The 18,760-nt window shown below is 43.2% G+C and overlaps 1 protein-coding gene across 5 annotated transcripts in view; it reads left to right on the top strand.

Moving 5' to 3' along the window:
- The window catches only part of LOC125447175 (paired box protein Pax-6-like), a 79,305-nt gene extending 62,518 nt beyond the window's left edge, over window positions 1–16,787 (top strand). For all 5 annotated transcript variants that reach the window (XM_048521371.2, XM_048521370.2, XM_059640759.1 and 2 more), the window contains one exon: window positions 6,898–16,787. In XM_048521371.2, coding sequence (XP_048377328.1) covers window positions 6,898–6,983 — 86 coding nt within the window. In that variant the 3' untranslated portion in view covers window positions 6,984–16,787. The remainder of the gene's footprint in view (window positions 1–6,897) is intronic.
- Window positions 16,788–18,760: the final 1,973 nt, after the last annotated feature.

Raw genomic sequence — 18,760 nt, 5'->3', positions numbered from 1 at the left:
TCTTCTTACGTGTTAGAGAAAAAGAACACAGGGACACAGAATAATTAGGCTGGCATCAGTCATTGGGAAATCCATGATTAAGAAAATCTTATCAATGCACTTAGAAAAGCAGAGAATAATAATTCAAAATGGTCAACATTGCTTTATGAAAGGGGCATCATGCTTGATGAGAGGCTGAGTAAAATGGATATATATTCTCTGGAGTTTAGAAGGATGGAAGGTAATCTCATGAAGGCATTCAAGTATCTCAAGGGTCTTGACCAATAGATGCTAGGATATATCCCCCAAGATATATCCCCCATCCCTGGCTGTGGAACCTAGAACAAAGAGACATAGTGCCAGGCCATTTAGGATCAGGATGAGGAGAAATTTCTTCACTACACAGGTTTTGAATCTTGGGAATTTGATACCCCAGGAAGATACTGATGCTCCATTGGAATTTAGTTAAGGCTGGGACAGATATGGAATCAGGCTATATGGGGAGTAGGTGAAAAAGCAAAATTGAAGCCCATAATCAGCCACAATTGTACTGAATGATGGAATCTTGGTGATGGGCCATGTGGTCTTTTCTGATTTCTTACGTTATCATTTTCTATAGGATAGAAAATAAGTCAAGATAGTGTGTGGCTCAGAGAGGGGTTTGCAGAATGAAATGTTAAACCCTCTCTGGTGAACATAAAAGATCGCTCTGCACTATTCTGAAGAAAAGCAAGGATGTTCTCTCCAGCATCCTGGTCAACATTTATCTCTCAACAATCATCACTAAAACAGATTATCTGCTGCTGTGTATGGGACCTTGCTGTACCCAAATTAGCTGTGTGAAATAATTGCGCAGAGAATGGGTCCAGTCACCAAGACACCCTTCATTTACTTGTGCACAGTACGCTGCCTTCGGGCTGCCAGCTTGGACTCAGTTCTCAACTGAGGAGATTCTAATCTCCTGGTTATATTGGTCAGCCAGAGCTTTCCCAATTGGGCCCACGTTAAAAACCCCAATCAATGGTCTTGTAGTCAGTGAAGTCCACCTGGTTCCAATCACTACACCCTTCCCCCTAAGAAGTCCAGCTCTTTCGCTTGTAGCTTCTTTTGCGACATTTTCACCCCAGGCCTGGTTCCTCCAAATAGGACTCAGACACAGGTGGCATGTATTGGACTGTGGCCTGACTCTTGTGACATAGACTTAGAATCCCTACAAGGTGAAAACAGGCCCTTTGGCCCAACTAGTCCACACCGACTCTTGTAGCATCCCACCCAGACCCATCCCCCTATAGCCCATCTACACATCCCTGGGCACTATGGGGCAATTTAGCATGGCCAATCCACCTAGCCTGCACATCTTTGGACTGTGGGAGGAAACTGGAGCACCCGACGGAAACCAGCACAGACACAGGGAGAATGTGCAAACTCCACACAGACAGTCATCCAAGGGCGGAATTGAACCCAGGCTCCTGGTGCTGTGAGGCAGCACTGCTAGCCCTGAGCTACCATGCCGCCCTTGTGTCTGGAGCATCTTAAAAGAGTCTCCTACTCTTCTTCCAGAGGCAGTGGTATCGAGGCTGCGTCCATTTTGGACTCTGAGGTTTCCTCAGCACCAGATGGAGGGGAAGCATCTGTGATTTAGCCGAGCCTTTGGACTGTACTGAGGGGTGAGGTATGTTTTGCCTTTGTCCTATTTGTGAGGTAATGGCTTTCAGGTGATCCATATATTTGTTCTGTACTGTATGACCTATCCAGACTTTGTAAGTCACGGGACCTGACCTTGTGTCAACTTTACCTCGTAGCCATACAGGGCCATTTCCTTGGTTCCTGCACCAAACTTCACCCCCTGAATTAAATTGTCTCCATCGCTTACAGGAGACCTTTGGCCAGCATTGGTATTCCTGCTGCTGTTTTGCCATCCTCACAGGTCTGGGAAGATCAGATTTAACTTGGTATGGTGTCTGCTCCCCATTAGCAAATCTGCTGGAAATATCCTGGGTATTGCATGTGGAGTTGCCCTAGAACTGAACAGGAACCGGCACAGTTTGGTCTTAAATAACACTGTAAGCAGCTAATTTAAGCCAGTCTTCAACGTTCAGACTGCTCTTTCCAGAAGGCCATTAGACGAGGGGTGGTACAGATCTGTCCGTATGTGCCAAATGCCATTGGACTTCAGGAAGTATTCAAATTCCCTGTTAGTAAATGACATTCCATTGTCCGTGACCATTATTTCTGGGAGTCCATGTGTTGCAAATGATGCCTGCAACTTCTCAATTGTCATCTCAGAGTTTTCTGAATAAACTTTATTCACGTCCAACCACTTTGACTAGGCGTCCACAATGACCAGTAACATTGAGCCCATGAAAGGATCGACATTGTCGAAATGCAACTGAGTCTGGGATTGATCCGGCCATTCCCATGAATGTTGGGGTGCTGCTGGTAGCAGTTTTTATTCTTGTTGCCACTTTGGGCACTGCGCCATGTTGGCATCCAATCCTGGCCACCAGACATAGCTTCTTGCTAGCATCTTCATTTTGGAAAACCCTGGATGATTCTGATGGAGTTTGGCCAGTGTTTGGCAGTGACCTTTACTTGGGACAATCATCCTTGCTCCCCAAAGTAATATGCTGTCCTCAACAGTGATGCAGTCTCGCGGGTCCAGAAAGGTTTCAGTCCCAGTTGCAATGGTCGTTCTGTTTCCCCCATTACCACCAGCCGTTTTAGTTTCACCAGGACTGGATCTTTTTGTGTCCACACTTGGATAGTGTCAGGGGTGACCAGAGGGGTGTCCAGGAAGTTTATAACCAGAATGGACTGTTCCAGCGGAGGCTCCGTCCGTGGAGGATCAGCCAGTGCGAGGCGGCTCAAGGCACCCGCATTAGCCAGAGACAAAAAAAGACTGCAGATGCTGGAATCCTATCTGGACAAACAGAAGGCTAGAACAACACAGCAAGCCAGGCAGAACCTGGAGAAAAGGAGTCTGCTCCTTTCCTCCAGGTACTGCCTGGCTTGTTGTGTTCTTCCAGCCTCCTGTTTGTCTATCTGTATTAGTCATTTGACTTCCTGGATGGTGCTGCAGTTTGTATTGTACCCTCTGAGAATAAGGGCCTAATGCTGAATTCTACTAGAAGCTATGGGTGGCACTGCCTTCAATATCCCTAGCGGGGCTTTGTGATCTGTAAAACTACCAGTAGAGCTTCCTCACACCAAAGATGACCGCCAAACCTTCGTTCTCTATCTGGGCATATTTGTGTTAGGCATCAGCCGAAGCCTGGGAAGCATATGCTATTGGGCGATCCTCCCCTTTGGGCCACCAGTGAGCCAACATTACCCTGATACCATACGGGGAGGCAGTACACATAAGCACCACATATTGCTTCGGATTGTAGTGGGCCAACACCTTAGATGATAGTAGCTGCTTATTCACTTCCCTAAAGGCTACTTCTTGGTTTCATGGCTATTTGCAAGGCTGACCCCTTTTTTTAATAGCAGGTGTAAAGAGGCCAAGATGGAGGCCAGGCTACTTATGAATTTTGTGTAATATTTCTCTAATCCAAGGAAAAACCTAAGCTCTGGTACAGATGTGGGAGCAGGAGCACCTTTGATTGCCCTCACTCCAACCTCCAATGGGTGTAACCCATTTTTGACGAATATGTAACCCAACTTGAGGCACCTGGAACATACATTTTTCCTGTTTAGGGCATACGCTTTCCCGGGAGAAACATTTAAGCGCAATGTCCAAGTTCTCCAAGCGCTCTTTATTGGTCTTCCTAGTGCATCATCCAGATAAATGGCGATCTATTGTAGCCCTTGTAAAGTGTTCTCCATGGTGCGCTGGAAAAGAGTGAAGACTGATAATACCCCAAATGGCAGTCTTGTATATTGATATAAACCCTTATTGGTAATAATTGTGGCGTACTTCTGGGACTCCTCATCCAGTCGCAATTGCAGGTAGGCACGGCTCATGCCCAGCTTTGTAAAATACAGCACACCCCTAACAACTTTGTGTACAAGTCCTCTATGCGAGGGATCGGGTATTTATCCAGCTGCAAGAAGCGGTTTAAGGTTTGCTTAAAATCCCCACAAAAGTGAACTGTGCCGTCTGACTTCAGAGTTGGTACGACTGGTGCTGCCCATTCTGCAAACTGCACCGGTTTGATAATTTCTTCACTCTCTAGCCTCCTGATTTCTGCCTCTACCTTTGCCCACAAGGCAACCAGCACTGGGTGGGCCTTACACTATCTCAGAATTACGCCCTGGTCAACATGTACAGTGGCTTTGGCCCCTTTGATAGTCCCGAGCCCTTGAAAAACTCCTGGGTATTTCACTAGGACTTCACTGAGGCAGAGATTTCCAATTTTAAAATGTTGAGCCAATCCTGGTGAATCTTTCTCAACCAATTCCGCCCCAATAGGCTTGGGCCTGAGCTTTTTACTACCATCAGTGGTAATTACACCAACTGCTTCTCATAGAAACCGGATCCGAAGTTGTACCCTTAATCTGCAATGGTTTCACAAAGTATGTTCTCAGTCTGGCTAAGGTCTTGCACAAGTTCAAAGGTTGGAGTCACAAGCGAATCTTCTTAAAAACAGATTCTGCAACCACACATGCAGCTGCACTGCCTTCAACCTCTATGGCAACTGGATGAACATTTAACCAAACATTAATTTTAATTGACTCCGATTTGGGTGTCAATATCAATTTAGTTGTTCCAACCGTCATGTTGAGGTACTTTCCAGGGTGTGCACTCTCCTGGGTACTAGCCTATGAGTTTTCTTACTCACATCAGGCCTTGCAGGACTCCTTTGCTGTCTCAAGTCTGCGTACCGGCAGCAAGTACAATGACTTCCCGGCCCAAATCCTGAAGAAACTTTTAGCCACTTGGCCGAGGCTCAGCCTTGTTGTGGGGTTTTGCTGTGAGCTACCCTGGGGCCCCTCTGCTCAGGTCATCCCTGTGTAAGTCTCAGCGTTTGCTTACACTCACGTAGTGTTCCCCAAGCTCAGTTGGACAGGTGAGGAAGTCCCTTCCATTAGGACACCCATAGCTCCCATGTTCCACTTGCCTCATTTTCTAATGACAAGGCCAGCTGCAGATCCTGTTTGAAGTTTCAGTGGGGCTTCAGCTAGTAGGAGCTGCTGTATGGTTACAACATTAGTCTCACATACCAAACAATGTCTCAGCATTTCACTCAGGGTTAACCTAAAATCACATGCCTTTGCCAGTCTACGCAACCTCATCAAAAATCCCAATACAGATTAGCCCGGTTCTCTAACAGCCAATTAAAACCAACAGCACCTGAGGATTAGCGGATGTTTGGGGTCATAATATTCATTAACCAACTCTGCCAACTCTTGGAAGGTTTTAGTGTCTGGTGCCTCTAGGAAATTTAAGGCCCTTATAACCGAAATTGCTTTGGGTCCACGCGCAGTCAGAAGGACTACTCGTTGCTTTTCATCTGCCCCAATGTTGTTTGCCCAGGGAAAATATCCCATTCTTGTCACTACTGAAATAACTGTACAGAGGCCAGGTCCTATCACCAAATCACTCTTTATTTATTTGTGGACAATACGCTGGTTATGAGCAGCCAGCTCGGACTCAATCTGCAACTGAGGAGATTCAAAGCTCCTTTATATTGGTTATATTGGTCAGCCAGGACTTTCTCAATTGGCCCAGGTTAACAATCCCAAACAAGAACCTCGTTGTTAATGAAGTCAACCTTGTCCCAATCACTACACTGCATTTCCTATATTAGAACAAAAATTACACTGCAGAAGTACTAAATTGTTTCTGAAGAACTTTGGGATGTCCTGTGACCCAAAATAATGTAAGTCTTTCTTTCTATATGATCAAGGATTGAACTTGGGCCCTGCAATTTCAATAGATGCATATTTCAGCTGTGACAATAACCTCAATAAATGTCTTTATGGAACACATCACTGATAGTGCTGGCCTTTATATTTGTGGTTATGTCCACGTTAAAATAGGGATATCATGAACTTCTATGAAGAAGTGGAAAAGGCAAAGAAAGGGATAAATGTTTGTTGCCATTTTGCTGTATCAACTAAGGAAGATCACAGCAAAAAGTCTATTTAAAGGTAAAGAAATTCAAATCACTCAGCAAACATTTGAACAATATACCACAACAAATGGTCTATGGTTCTATTTAAACAATATAATACTGCAAACAATCTAGAGTGTCTATTTAAACATCATAGAAATGCAAACAGCTTAGAGCTCTCATTTAAACTATATAGCACTGCAGACAGTCTGTATGTAAACAGCATTCTAGAGCAGTCTTGAGTCTATTTAAACAACATACCAGTGCAAGCAGTAAACAGAGGCTATTTAAACAGTGCATTACATCAAAGCACCTACAAAGTCTATTTCAAAATTTCCTATAAACTACAGCAAGCAAGACCCATGACTGAACTCAAAAGAACCTCCTGGTAAAAGCAGGATGCTTGTCGAGCAATATGTGGTCAGTGGAGAATAGGCATATAACACAAGATCCTGTTATTTCCTGGAGTCTGAGAGCAGAGTAGATAATATTCAGGACCCAGTGACCTTAGGGTGTGCAGATCTGGGCATTGTCTTATTAGAAGAATATTGAGCTCTTTTAAGGGGAACAGAAAGATTAGGCAGAAGATTGGCTCAAAATCCAGGGTTGAGTGGGGGGAGGGGGGACGTTTCAGTCGATCAGGGAATGTTTAAGCGGGAAAGTGAACAGATTTTTTTCAAAATTAGGCATTTGAGATGAGTGATAGTAAAACATGATATTCATGGGCCAATGAAAGCAGAATTCCTTCAGGATTCTCTCTCGAAACCAAAGGGACAATTTGGAATGCAATACTCTTGCACACAGCAATGTCAGTGGCAATCTACTTATTTGCATTTTCCATTGTTTTTTTTAACCACAGGACTTATTTCCCCTGGAGTGTCAGTTCCAGTTCAGGTTCCTGGAGGTGATCAGGACATGGCCCAGTACTGGCCCAGGCTGCAGTAAGGAGGCAAGGAGGGACATGAAACAGAAAAAGAAGTTCATCACATTTGAGATGAAGCCAGAATCTGCTTATGATGTCTCAGAGGTGCCAGTGTAACATAAATCCACCCTATTGAATTAAGTAGGGCCCAGTGGGTATATAAGCGATGACTGACAGCCTGTAAAATTGTACTAACAATTCTGATATATTTGCTTAATGTTAATAGAAGGGGTATTTGATTACAGACTGTTACAGTGCAGATGGACATCTTAGATTTCAATGTAAAGCTGTCAGAGTTGTAGTTATGTAAATATAGAGGATTCCCTTATTATGCCAAGCTGGAAACAATGCTGGGCAAATCAGTGAAGGACAGACTATGGCTTGAGTTTGTTGCTTTCATTGGCATTGGTGAAAATTCATTGAAGCCCTGAATAACTAATGCCCCTACATCATAAGATGGAGGGAATTGAAGCAAACCGGGTTTATATTCTTATGACTGGGCCAACAGTGATGATGTCATGTTCCAGCACAATGTTGCTATTCATTTTGATTCATAGCAGAATAGTTACAGAACAGAAGGAGGCCACTCAGCCAATTGTCTCAGTGCTGGCCCTCCAAAAAAGCAATGAACTGAGTGCCAATCTTCTGCCTCCTCCCTATAAGACTGCATGCTCTTCTGTCAGATAACAATCCCAAATCCTTCTTGAATGTCCTGATTGAATCTGTCTCCACCACACTATCAGGCAGCCCATTCCAGATCCTAACCACTTACCATCTTTACCCATTACCTTAAATCTGCGCCACCAACTCACCACAACCTACCATCACCGGGAACAGTTTCTCCTGACCTATTGTGCCCAGATGTAATTTTGAAGACTTTGATCAAATCTTTTCTGAAATTCTCTAAGGAGAATTGCTGTAATTCTTCTATGTAATGGATGTTCCTCATGCCTGGATCCATTCTCGTGAAACTTTCCTGCACCCTCTCTAATTCCTTCATAACTTTCCAAAAATGTGGCTCCAGAACTGGAGTTGAGGCTGAACCAGTGTTTCATAAAGGTTTAGCATAATCTCCTTGTTCTTGTAGTTCATGGCACAATGAATAAAGCCCAGGATATTATATGTTTTACTAACTACTTTCTCAGCTGACCACTTTCACTGACAAGCACACAAACACCCAAAGTAAATAGCTCCACCAATATATATGGGCAGGCTGATTTGGAATATTCCCCTCTGAAAACCCCATTAAATGTTTTTACCAACGTAGAAATTTGTTAAAGTTGAATTCTATAAACTTTAATAGAGTTTTGGTAAAACAAGGAAGGAAGCTGTTTTCATGAACAACTTGGTTTTAAAGTTCTTTAAGGGGAGGCAATGGCGAAGTGGTATTAGTGCTGGACTATTAATCCAGAGACTCAGATAACATTCTGGGGGCCTGGGTTCAAATCTGGCAGATGGTGGAATTTGAATTCAATAAAATATCTGGAATTAAGAGTCTAATGATGACCATGAATCCATTGTCGATGGTCAGGAAAACCCATCTGGTTCACCCTTTCAGGGAGGAAACTGCCATCCTTACCTAGTCTGGCCTACATGTGACTCCAGACCCACAGCAATGTGGTTGACTCATAGCTGCCCTCTGGGCAATTAGGGATGGGCAAAGAAAGCTGGCCCAGACAGCGATACCCTCATCCCATTAATGAATAAAGGAGAAAAAAGGATGGTTTGGATTTTGACTGATTGCAAGTCAAAGATATCAAACAGTATTTGAATCCCTGTTTGAGGTACTTTCCATTGATGTGCACTGAACCTAAGGCCTTCATGTGGACACGTTTTGTAATTAGTGGAATCATGCAGCATTAAGCCCCATACACCACACCAGCTCTTTCAAAGCCACTGAGGCTGTGGATGAGTGGACCAATTCTCGACCTGGAGGACTTTGGCCACATGGGCCTGGATGCCCAATGACTTGGAGGGCAGGATATCCTTCCATTTTTGCCTCTTCTCTGCCACTGCTCTGCCTTAAGATGCTGTGACTCAAAGGCATAGTATGTGTCAATGGACAAGTTGATAGTTTGAATGGTCAATAACAAGATCATGCAAATGTTTGAAAGAGTTATTCATTCAGTCACACTCTCCTGCTTGATGCCTGCAATTCTTTTCCCCTTAAAGAATTTATGCAGTTGCTTTTCTAATATTACAACTGAATCTGCGTTCACCTCCCTTTCAGACAATGTACTTGGATCAGAACAGCATACGGCTTGTAACAGCTTGTCTGTGTCCCTCCCTCTGGTTATCTTGTCAATCGCCTTCAATGCATATTGTCTGCTTACCCGTCCTCCTGTTAGTGAAAACAGCTTCTCCCTGGAGATTCTTACCAAAACTATTTATAATTTTCAATACCTTAACTTTGTATACTTTAAAGAGAATAATCCCAGGTTCTCTCTTGTCTCCAAATCTCTGAAGCACCAGTCTAGTGAATATCCATTGCACCCTGTCTATGCCCTTGACTTCTTGCTAACTTATGGTGCCTAACATAATATACCATACTCTAGCTGAAGTCTAATTGATGACTGATAATAGTTAAATATGGTAGTTATCAGGACATTGAATTGTCTTCAACTCATAAATCAATACTATGGAGCTTCGTACCAATACCCCTCCCTCTGAATTTCCCACAACCTACCCATTTAAGACATTTGGCAAGCAGGAAGGAGCATAAAATGTGGTGCTATGGTGGCAGCACTGTGTCTCTACAGTCTTTTATCCACAGTGGGGGAGACATCAGGTGGCTTGGTTACCTTTGGAACGTAGTGAGTGCCCAATTAATGGTCACTAATGCACTGACTTCTACTGCCTCTGGGAGGCACCCAAGGCAGGTAGCCTTTTTGCCAGCATGGGGTGGGCCCACACCCCTTCCCAGACAAACCTGATTGCTCTGGGTTGTGAGGGAGGGTCACCGGCCTTGAAACATTAACTCTGTTTCTTCCTTCACAGATGCTGCCAACCCTGCTGAGCTTTTCCAGCAACTTTGTGTTTGTTCCTGACTGCTCTAAGCCCTTCTCTGAAGTCTACCAGCCTGGCTGTTGAAAATCTCTGGCCAAAATTCAGGCCATGACTTTGGGCCTTATTTAGTCACTGGTGTCTCAGCTTGCTTCTGACTGAAGTCCGCACGTTTGGCCTTGACCCTTCCTGCAGAATTGAGCAAACAGCTTCTGTTTGCACTAAACCTTGATTAAAGAAATAACCCCACTCAAAAGCATATAGCAGAGCATCTTGACAGAAACAGCCAGTGATTTACAGAGATTAATCTAATCCTGGCACTCACTGGATGGTTTCAAATCATTTAAAGTTTGGCTGAATAGTTTCCAATGTTGGATATCTGTTGTGTTTTCACCTTTTTTGAATTCCAAATTGTTGGGAACTTGCTGATTGTTGAAATAAAATTTCAGAAAGAAATTACATGTGAAATTAGGATTAGCTTGCTGCAATGATGATTCATTGTTTTATTGGTTAAAGGACAATTGCAAAAAAAACACTGGATATATTCTCTGTAGACCTCCCTGTCTCCCAGTCTGAATACTCTTATTTTGATATTTCATTAACTGGTTATATTTTGTGATATGATTGAAAGGTTTGGGACAATACACAGCTTGCGGGACCTGAGGCAGATTATAATCTAATATCTGACGAACATCCTCAGACAAGACATTTTTTATGTAGTCAATCAAAGGATATGGGCATTGTTGGCTCAATTATTATTCATTGCCCGCCCCTAACTGCCCTTGAAAGGGTGGTGGTGAGCCATTTTCTTGAATCACTACCGGGACACTTGCAGTGCTGTTAGACATGAGGGTGTTCCAGGACTTTGACCTAAAAACAGTGCAGGAATGGTGATATATTTCCAAACCAAGATGGTGTGTGTCTTAGGGTATAAGAACACAAGAACTAGGAGCAGGAGTAGGCCATTCAGCCCCTTGAGCTTGCTAATTCATGGCTGATCTTGTCTCAGCCTCATATCCACTTTCCTGGTAGCTCTCTGTCACCATTTAACTTGTTACCGATTAAAAAGTCTGTCTATCTTTTCTTTAAATTCACTCAGTGACCTGGCATCCACCACATTCTGGGACAAGGAATTCCACAGATTTGTGACCCTTTGAGAGAAGTAATTTATCCTCACTTCTGTTTTAAATGTGTTACTCCCTTTATTCTAAAACTTCTCATTTTAGATTGCTCTATATGGGGAAACATCCTCTCTACATCTCCGTTGTCAATTCCCTTCAGCATCTTATATACCCCAAATAGGTCTCCTTTCATTCTTCTAAACTCCAGGCCTAAACTGCTCAACTTCTCTTCATAAGGCAAACCCCTTATCGCTGGCTTGGAGGGGAATACATGGGCAGGTGCTTCCACACATGTGCTGCCCTTGTCTTACCTAGTGTTAGAGGTGGTGTGTTTAAAAGGCACTGTCTGAACAGCCTTGGTGAGTTACTGCATCTTGTAGATGGTCTACACTGCTGCTACTGTGCATTGGTGATGGAAATGAGTGAAAATTGAAGGTGCTGGCTGCAATACTATCAAGCAGGTTGCTTTGTCCTGGATAGTGTTGAGCTTCTTGAGCGTTGTTGGAGCTACAGTCATTCAGGTAAGTGGTTCTCTCACTGTTACCCATAGCATTATAAAAAATAGCATGGATTGGAATCATAGAATCATAGAGTTGTATAACGTGGAAATAGACCCTTTGGTCCATCTCATCGATGCGGACCAGATATCCTAAATTAATCTATTCCCATTTGCCAGCATTTGGCCCATATCCCTCTTAACCCTTCCTATTCATATACCCATCCAGATGCCTTTTAAATGTTGTAATTGTACCTAGCTCCAAAATTCCTGTAGCAGCTCATTCCATGTATGCATCACCCTCTGCGTGAAAATGTTGTCCCTTGGGATCCTTTTATATCTTACCCCCTCACCTTAAACCTATGCTGATTAGTTTTGCACTCCCGCACCCTGGGAAAAAAGACCTTGGCTATTTTATAAACCTCTATAAGATCACCCCTCAGCCTCCGACACTCCAGGGAAAATAGCCAAACTAAACAGTACTTTCGAAGATGATTAAGATAGTGTTCCTACATCCCTGTAGGGCATGACGAGACCACGTCTAAATTACTCTGTACAGTTTTTGTCTCCTTGTTTAAGTTGGGGGGAGGTGATGTGGGGGAGTGATATTCTTGCACTGAAAATAGTTCCAAACAGGTTTGCGCTTGCTGATTCCAGTGGAAGAAGGAGAAACATTGAGCATGTTGGGCCTATAATCATTGGGATTTAGAAGAATGAGAAGAAGAGAATGAGAGATTGAAATACTGTAAGATTCTGAGGGAGTTTTACAGGATAGATACTGAGAGGATGTGACCCTCTTGGGTTAAAGAAATATTGGACAGAAGCAGATGAGGGATCTCCCATTTATGACGGAAATGGGGAGGAACTTATTCTCCATGAGGGTCATTTAATTTTGGAAGTGGAGAGTACCAGGGGCTGGGTCATTTAACATATCCAAGGGTCAGTCACAGTTTTTTTGATTACCAAAGGAGTCAAGGGTTATGGGACTTACGGGGAATATAGAGTGAAAGTTGCAGTTTGATCAACTATGAATGGTGGAGTAGGTTTGAGGGCCTGAATGGCCCACTCCTGTTTTTATTTCTTATGTTCTTATGATAAGTGAATGCACTGACCTAGAGATTCCTCAGAAGAGTAAGGGTGACCTGGTTAATTCACAATTGATTTAGGCTGATTGACTGAACTGAGTTAGCAGATATGCAGTGGTGTAGTTGTCTCATAGAATCACTACAGAATGGAAACAGACCATTCAATCCAAACTAACTCTTCAAAGAGCTTCCCACCCAAACTCAAACTCCCTATTCTAACCCTGTATTTCCCGTGGCTAATCCACTTAACCTGCACATCTTTGGACTGTAGGAAGAAACCCACACAGAGAGAACATGCGAATTCCACACAGCCAGCCACCCAAGGCTGGAATTGAACCCAGGTCCCTGGCGCTGTGAGACAGCAGTGCTAACCACTAAGCCATCGTGTCACCCTCACAAAATTGGGACCAAACCAATGTACAACATTCTAACTGCAGTCAGACCAGTTACACATCTAGGTTATAACTTCACTAAATAAGAGATATATAAGACTAAAAATGAATCCGACTGTTTTATTACCATCACATAGAACCCCTAAAGTGCGGAATTAGGCCATTCAGCCCATTAAGTCCACACTGACCATGTGAAGGGCATCCCATTCCCTTGCCCTTTTTGTTAGCTGACTCTTGATTGGAAGATGACATCACAGGGGGACAAATTTTCATGTGACTGAATGGGCTGATTCTCAACCCAAGACCCTATGGGCACAGGCATCTGGGATCTGGAGAGTGGGATTGCATCCTTCCTTCCTCTGCTTCAGCATTAAAATAAAAACAAAATACCACAGAGATGCTGGAGTTCCGAAATAAAAACAGAAAATGGCAGCATCTGTGCAGACAGAAAATCACAGAATGAACCTTTTAAGTCTGAAATGACTCTTTAGAATCGAAGAGAGGTGGAAATGTGATGGATTTGGTGCTGCTGAAGATGCGCAGGGTCAGGTAGAATAATAGAGATGGTCAGGGTTAGCTTACAGGGCAGGGGAGATTAAATACCAAAGATACCTTGGAACAAAAGGCAAATGGAGTAATAATGGTTGCAGTAAAAAAGCAAAGCATTGGCCTAACGTATGCGTTAATGGCAGAATGAATGTCAAGTCTGTTTGAAAGAAAAACACATGAGAAGATACAGAATAGCACTCAGGGAGAAAGAAATTTCAAAGGGAGGGCAGTGTCCAGGCTCTGAAGTTTTTGACTATGCTGTTGAGTCCAGAGACTGTCAAGTGCTTAATTGGAAGATGAAGTACTTGTTGAAGATCATAGAATCCCTACAGTGTGTAAACAGGCCAGTTGGTCCAACAAATCCACACCGATCCTCAGAGCATCCCACCCAGACCCGTCCCCCTATAACCCACCTAATCTACATATCCCTGAACACTACGGGCAATTTAGCATGGCCAGTCTAACCTAACCTGCACATCTTTGGACTGTGGGGAGGAAACTGGAGCACCCGGAGGAAACTCACGTGACACAGGGAGAATGTGCAAACTCCACAAGACATTTGTCCTAGGTGTTCCACACTTTGTGTTTTCTTCACTGGAGCATTGCAACAGCTCTATGACAGAAATGTAAACATGAGAGCAAGATTTCAAATTGAAATGGCAAGCAATCAGCGTCAGGTTTGAGGTCACAGTCTGCAAAGCAGTCACTCTGTCAATTCAACTTGGAAGAGACTGTGATGTGAGCAGTGAATACAGTCAACTAAATTGGAAGAAGTACATATAACTGCTGTTACATTGGGAGTCGATTAGCTCAGTTGGCTGAGTGACTGATTTGTGATGCAAACTAATGCCACAGGTTCCATTCACACCTTCTTGACCTCACCGGAGGTGTGGGGACCTTCAGGTTAAACCACCATCAGTTGTCTTCCTCTAATGAGAGAGCAGCCTTATGATTACATTTATACCAGGAGGAAGTTTTGGAGCTTGGATGTTGAGGACAGGGTAAGTAAAGGAGGTGGATGTTACACCTCCTGTGATTACATGGGAAGGTGCCATGAGAAGGGTTGAGATGTTTGAGTTGATAGGGGAGTGGACCAGTGGTTGGAAAGTGGAGTGCCCCATTGAAATGTTGACAGGGATGGGGCCCATGAGTCTGGTATTGGCATCATGCTGGAGGTGGTGGCAAATGGCAGAGGATGAACCTTTGAATAGGGAGGCTGGTGATGTGGAAAGAGAGGACAACAGCAGTGATAGCACTGCTCTGGGTGGGAGCGAATGGGGTAAGAATGGAAGTGTGAAAAATAGGTCGAGGACCCTGTTAATTACCCTCAGTTGAGGAAAAGGGAAGACATATTGTAGCTACCACTGTGTTCACAGAATTGTCAGAACAGATGCAGTACAGATGGAGAAATAGGAAGAATGGAATGTAGTTTGATAGACAGGTTATCACTGCTGTGAAGAATTGGCAGCAAGCTGCTCCCACTCATTCAAATGCTGAACTTCAAATGAAGTTCAAAGTTCTCTTTGAAATGTTCTCTTTGTAGCAGGGTCTCGGGAATATCCGCTGTCGAGGGTCAGTGGCTGCATTGGAAAGTATTGTTTACCAGACTGGACCAGATTGCAAATTGAGGCTTGATGAATCCTCTAGACCAGAACACCCTGGTGTGCACTGAGCCAGGGGAGCTTTAGCTGTAACATTTACAATCAGATCCCAAAGTCAGTGAAATTCATTCAGTTTTCCCTGCAAGTAACAGAATGCTGGATGGAGGGGATGTGAGAAAGTTGATGATTTATGCCACAGTATACTTAGAATTGAGTCTGTGCCTTATATAGAGTCAAAAAGTTATACAGCATGGAAACAGACCTTTTGGTCCAACTTGTCCAGGCTGACTAGCTATCCTAAACTGGTTGAGTCCTATTTACCAGCATTTGGCTCATATCCCTCTAAATCCTTCCTGTTCATGTACCCATCCAGATGCCTTTTAAATGTTGTAACTGTATCCATCTCCACCACTTCCTCTGGTAGCTCGTTCAGTACATGCACCACTTTCTGCGTGAAAAAGTTGCCCCTTAGGTCCCTTAAAATCTTTGCCCTTTCACCTTAAACCTACGCCCTCTAGTTTTGGACTCCCCTCCCTGGGAAAAAGGCCTTAATTATTCACCCCTTCTATGATCCTCATGATTTTATGAATCTCGATATGGTCACCGCTCAGCCTCTGAAACTCCAGGGAAAATAACTCAAACCCTCCAAGCTCGGCAACATCCTTGTAAATTTTTTCTGAACCCTTTCAAGTTTAACAACATCTTTCCTGCAAAGAAAGTTTTAATTCACTAGCAATATATTCACTTAACAGCAATTACCATCCTCAGTCATTCATGTTCAGATATAGTTAATATAGATGGGAAGTCCTTTTTGTTTGTTGAAACTGGTTTGTTCGCTGGAAGTGATCACATACGAGACACTGACATAAAGGAGGATAGTAAATAATGTTGTGCCATGATACCGGCTTGGCTACTAAAAAATTCTGTTAGCGGCCTGGGGTTGATAATATGACAACACAGTTTCTGAACTTGCTTTGAGAACATCAGGTACCATCATGAATAAGGTAGCCAGTAGAGAGGGCCTAGTAGGAGTTTGTAATACAGTCATTGGATTCCCAACCATAGTCTCTGAGAGTTTTGGCAAAAATAGATTGGATTTCCTTTGAAGAGTGGTTCCACCCAACATCGAAGGCGAATTCGAGTCCTAGTTTCGGTTGATTGTCACGCTTGAGTTTCTCTCCATGGAAAGGAACTTTTCCCAAATGTATGTTTGGCATATTTGTTTTTACTGAGGATGACAAGTCCTGCTTTTCAGCACCAACAATTGACCCAGACACAGAATGCCTAGACAAGGGAAGGCCCAGAGCAGATATGATAAAAAGACCAGTATTGGTCCTGATAAACAGTCATGGTCTCGACAAAGGGTTGTAGGTGAGGGTGATACAGTGTGACTGCAGTGGACTTGATTTGATTCTGCTCACGTAGAGAAACAAAAGAAAGCTCCAGACAGATTCTTTTTCTTCTAGTTGTGATGCATGAAAACATATTTACAGCAAATACACATCAATGTGTTGTCTCTTCTGAATCAATAAATTGACAGATTTTGTGTTTGACACCGGTATATGTCTGTGAATATATGATATGTGGAAATTAGACAATGGCAGCATTTTAATTCAGAAAGTAATAAAAACATTGTTAAATAAATGACCTGAATTAGTTCTTTCATCCCTTTTATAAAGGCCTGACAAAGACTTTGTTACATTTATTTTCATTTCTTCCAAGACAGTTGATTTGATCGTCATTTTCCTTCCTCTCTCTCTCCTCTCTATTTATGTTTGGTGTGCCCTTATTACTTCCCTTAATAATTCCCTTATTACTGGCAGCTCAGCTGTCATTCTAGTTAGCTGAAGGCAATGACTGTCAGTAGGCAATTCTGTCTCATGGGTTTATTCTAATCTGTTGTTAGATCATGGTTGATCTCCAACTCAAATCTATTTTCCAGCATTGATTCATATCTATTTGGATAGCAGCGCAAACTTGAGGGGCTGAATGGCCCACTTTTGCACCTATTACCAACCTTCCTAAATTTCCTGGTATATTTGTTTAATGCTTAAATTGTTCCATTATCCATAACCTGCTTCTAATTTTAAGATCTTGCCCTGAAATTCCCCTATTGAGAATGAATCTACTCTATTGAATCCTTTTGTCCTCGATTCAATCACATCACAACTTTCCAAATTCAAGTGAGTACAAACCAAGTTTGTTCGAGCTATCATCATTATTTACCCCTCTCACATCCAATACTATTCTTGCAAATGGGTTCTGAACCTTTCCAAGGTCACATATTTTCTGACATGTGGCATTAAAATCTGAATGCATTGCTCCTGATGGGGTTTGACCATGGTGCTGCGCAACTGAAGCATAGGAACATGAGGGAATAGGAGCAGGAGGTGACCATTCAGCCCCCTTGAGCCTGCCCCACTATTAATAAGAGTATAGCTGATAATCTAACTCAATTCCAGTTTCCTGCCTAATTTACAATTCCTTAGAGCTTCCCCACATCCACTGGTGTCACTTATGAACCTTGTCAATATCTAAACATCACAGCTGCCTGGGGTAGAAAATTACAAAGATTCACAACCTTCCTGCTTATCCCATTTCCAAATGGCTGTTCCTCTATCCTGAGACTAGGCTCTGCAGCTAGAACCAATGACTAACTTTTCCCACCCTATGTACTTACTTATTATTCTTTTTTGGGATGGCGGAATCACTGGAAAGGCCAACATTTGTTGTCCATCCGTAATTGCCTTTGAACTGAGCAGTTTGCTCATGCCATTTAAGCAGGTGGTTAAGAGTCAGCCACATTGCTGTGGGCCTGGAGTCAAATGCAGAGCGCCTGATCCAATTGGTCTACCAACACTCTTCCAAGCATCGATTTGTGGCCTTGAAGCCACTAGTGTGGGCACAACACAAAACATAATGAGAGAGAACATTGGTTACAAGTTTGGCCAGACCAGGTGATGAGGGCAGATTTCCTCCCCTAAGCAACATTATGAACCAAATGGGTTTTTATGACCACTGCTGATCTTGTCTGTTACAAAGACTAACTTCACATTCCATGTTTATTAATTGAATTCAAAATTCATCAGCTACTGTGGTGGCATTTGAACTAGCGTTTCTCAAGTACTGGCCCAGACTTCTACATTTCTAATCCAGTGACATTACAGCTACATCACCATCTTCCTCCATTTAAATGCCACCACATTAACCTGTTTTTTAAACCAATACCACCAGCTTTCAGTACACAAATTCCTAAGTGATCAATGTTCCACTATCTCTTGTCTCTCACAACTTACAAAGTATTCTGATCCATCTTTCTAGGATGTAAAGTGGATGACTTCTTACTTCACCACTTGGAGCTCCATCAGAATTTAACTCCTGACCCTGCCCCTCCCATCCCACTGGGAGCTGGGTGCTTAGTGGAGGATGTGTGTCATTAGGGCATCATGTCAGTGGTGCCTGCATTATTGTCTCTTGCCCCCTTGCCCCCACTAGTGCATCACTCACAAAGTGATACATAGCGAGCCAGTGGCCTGCACATGTGCTAAGACAG

This window comes from Stegostoma tigrinum, chromosome 38, assembly GCF_030684315.1.
Source record: "Stegostoma tigrinum isolate sSteTig4 chromosome 38, sSteTig4.hap1, whole genome shotgun sequence".
Taxonomy (NCBI): domain Eukaryota; kingdom Metazoa; phylum Chordata; class Chondrichthyes; order Orectolobiformes; family Stegostomatidae; genus Stegostoma; species Stegostoma tigrinum.
Note: the sequence above shows the minus strand (reverse complement) of the source record. Positions and strands in the feature narration are given on the sequence as shown.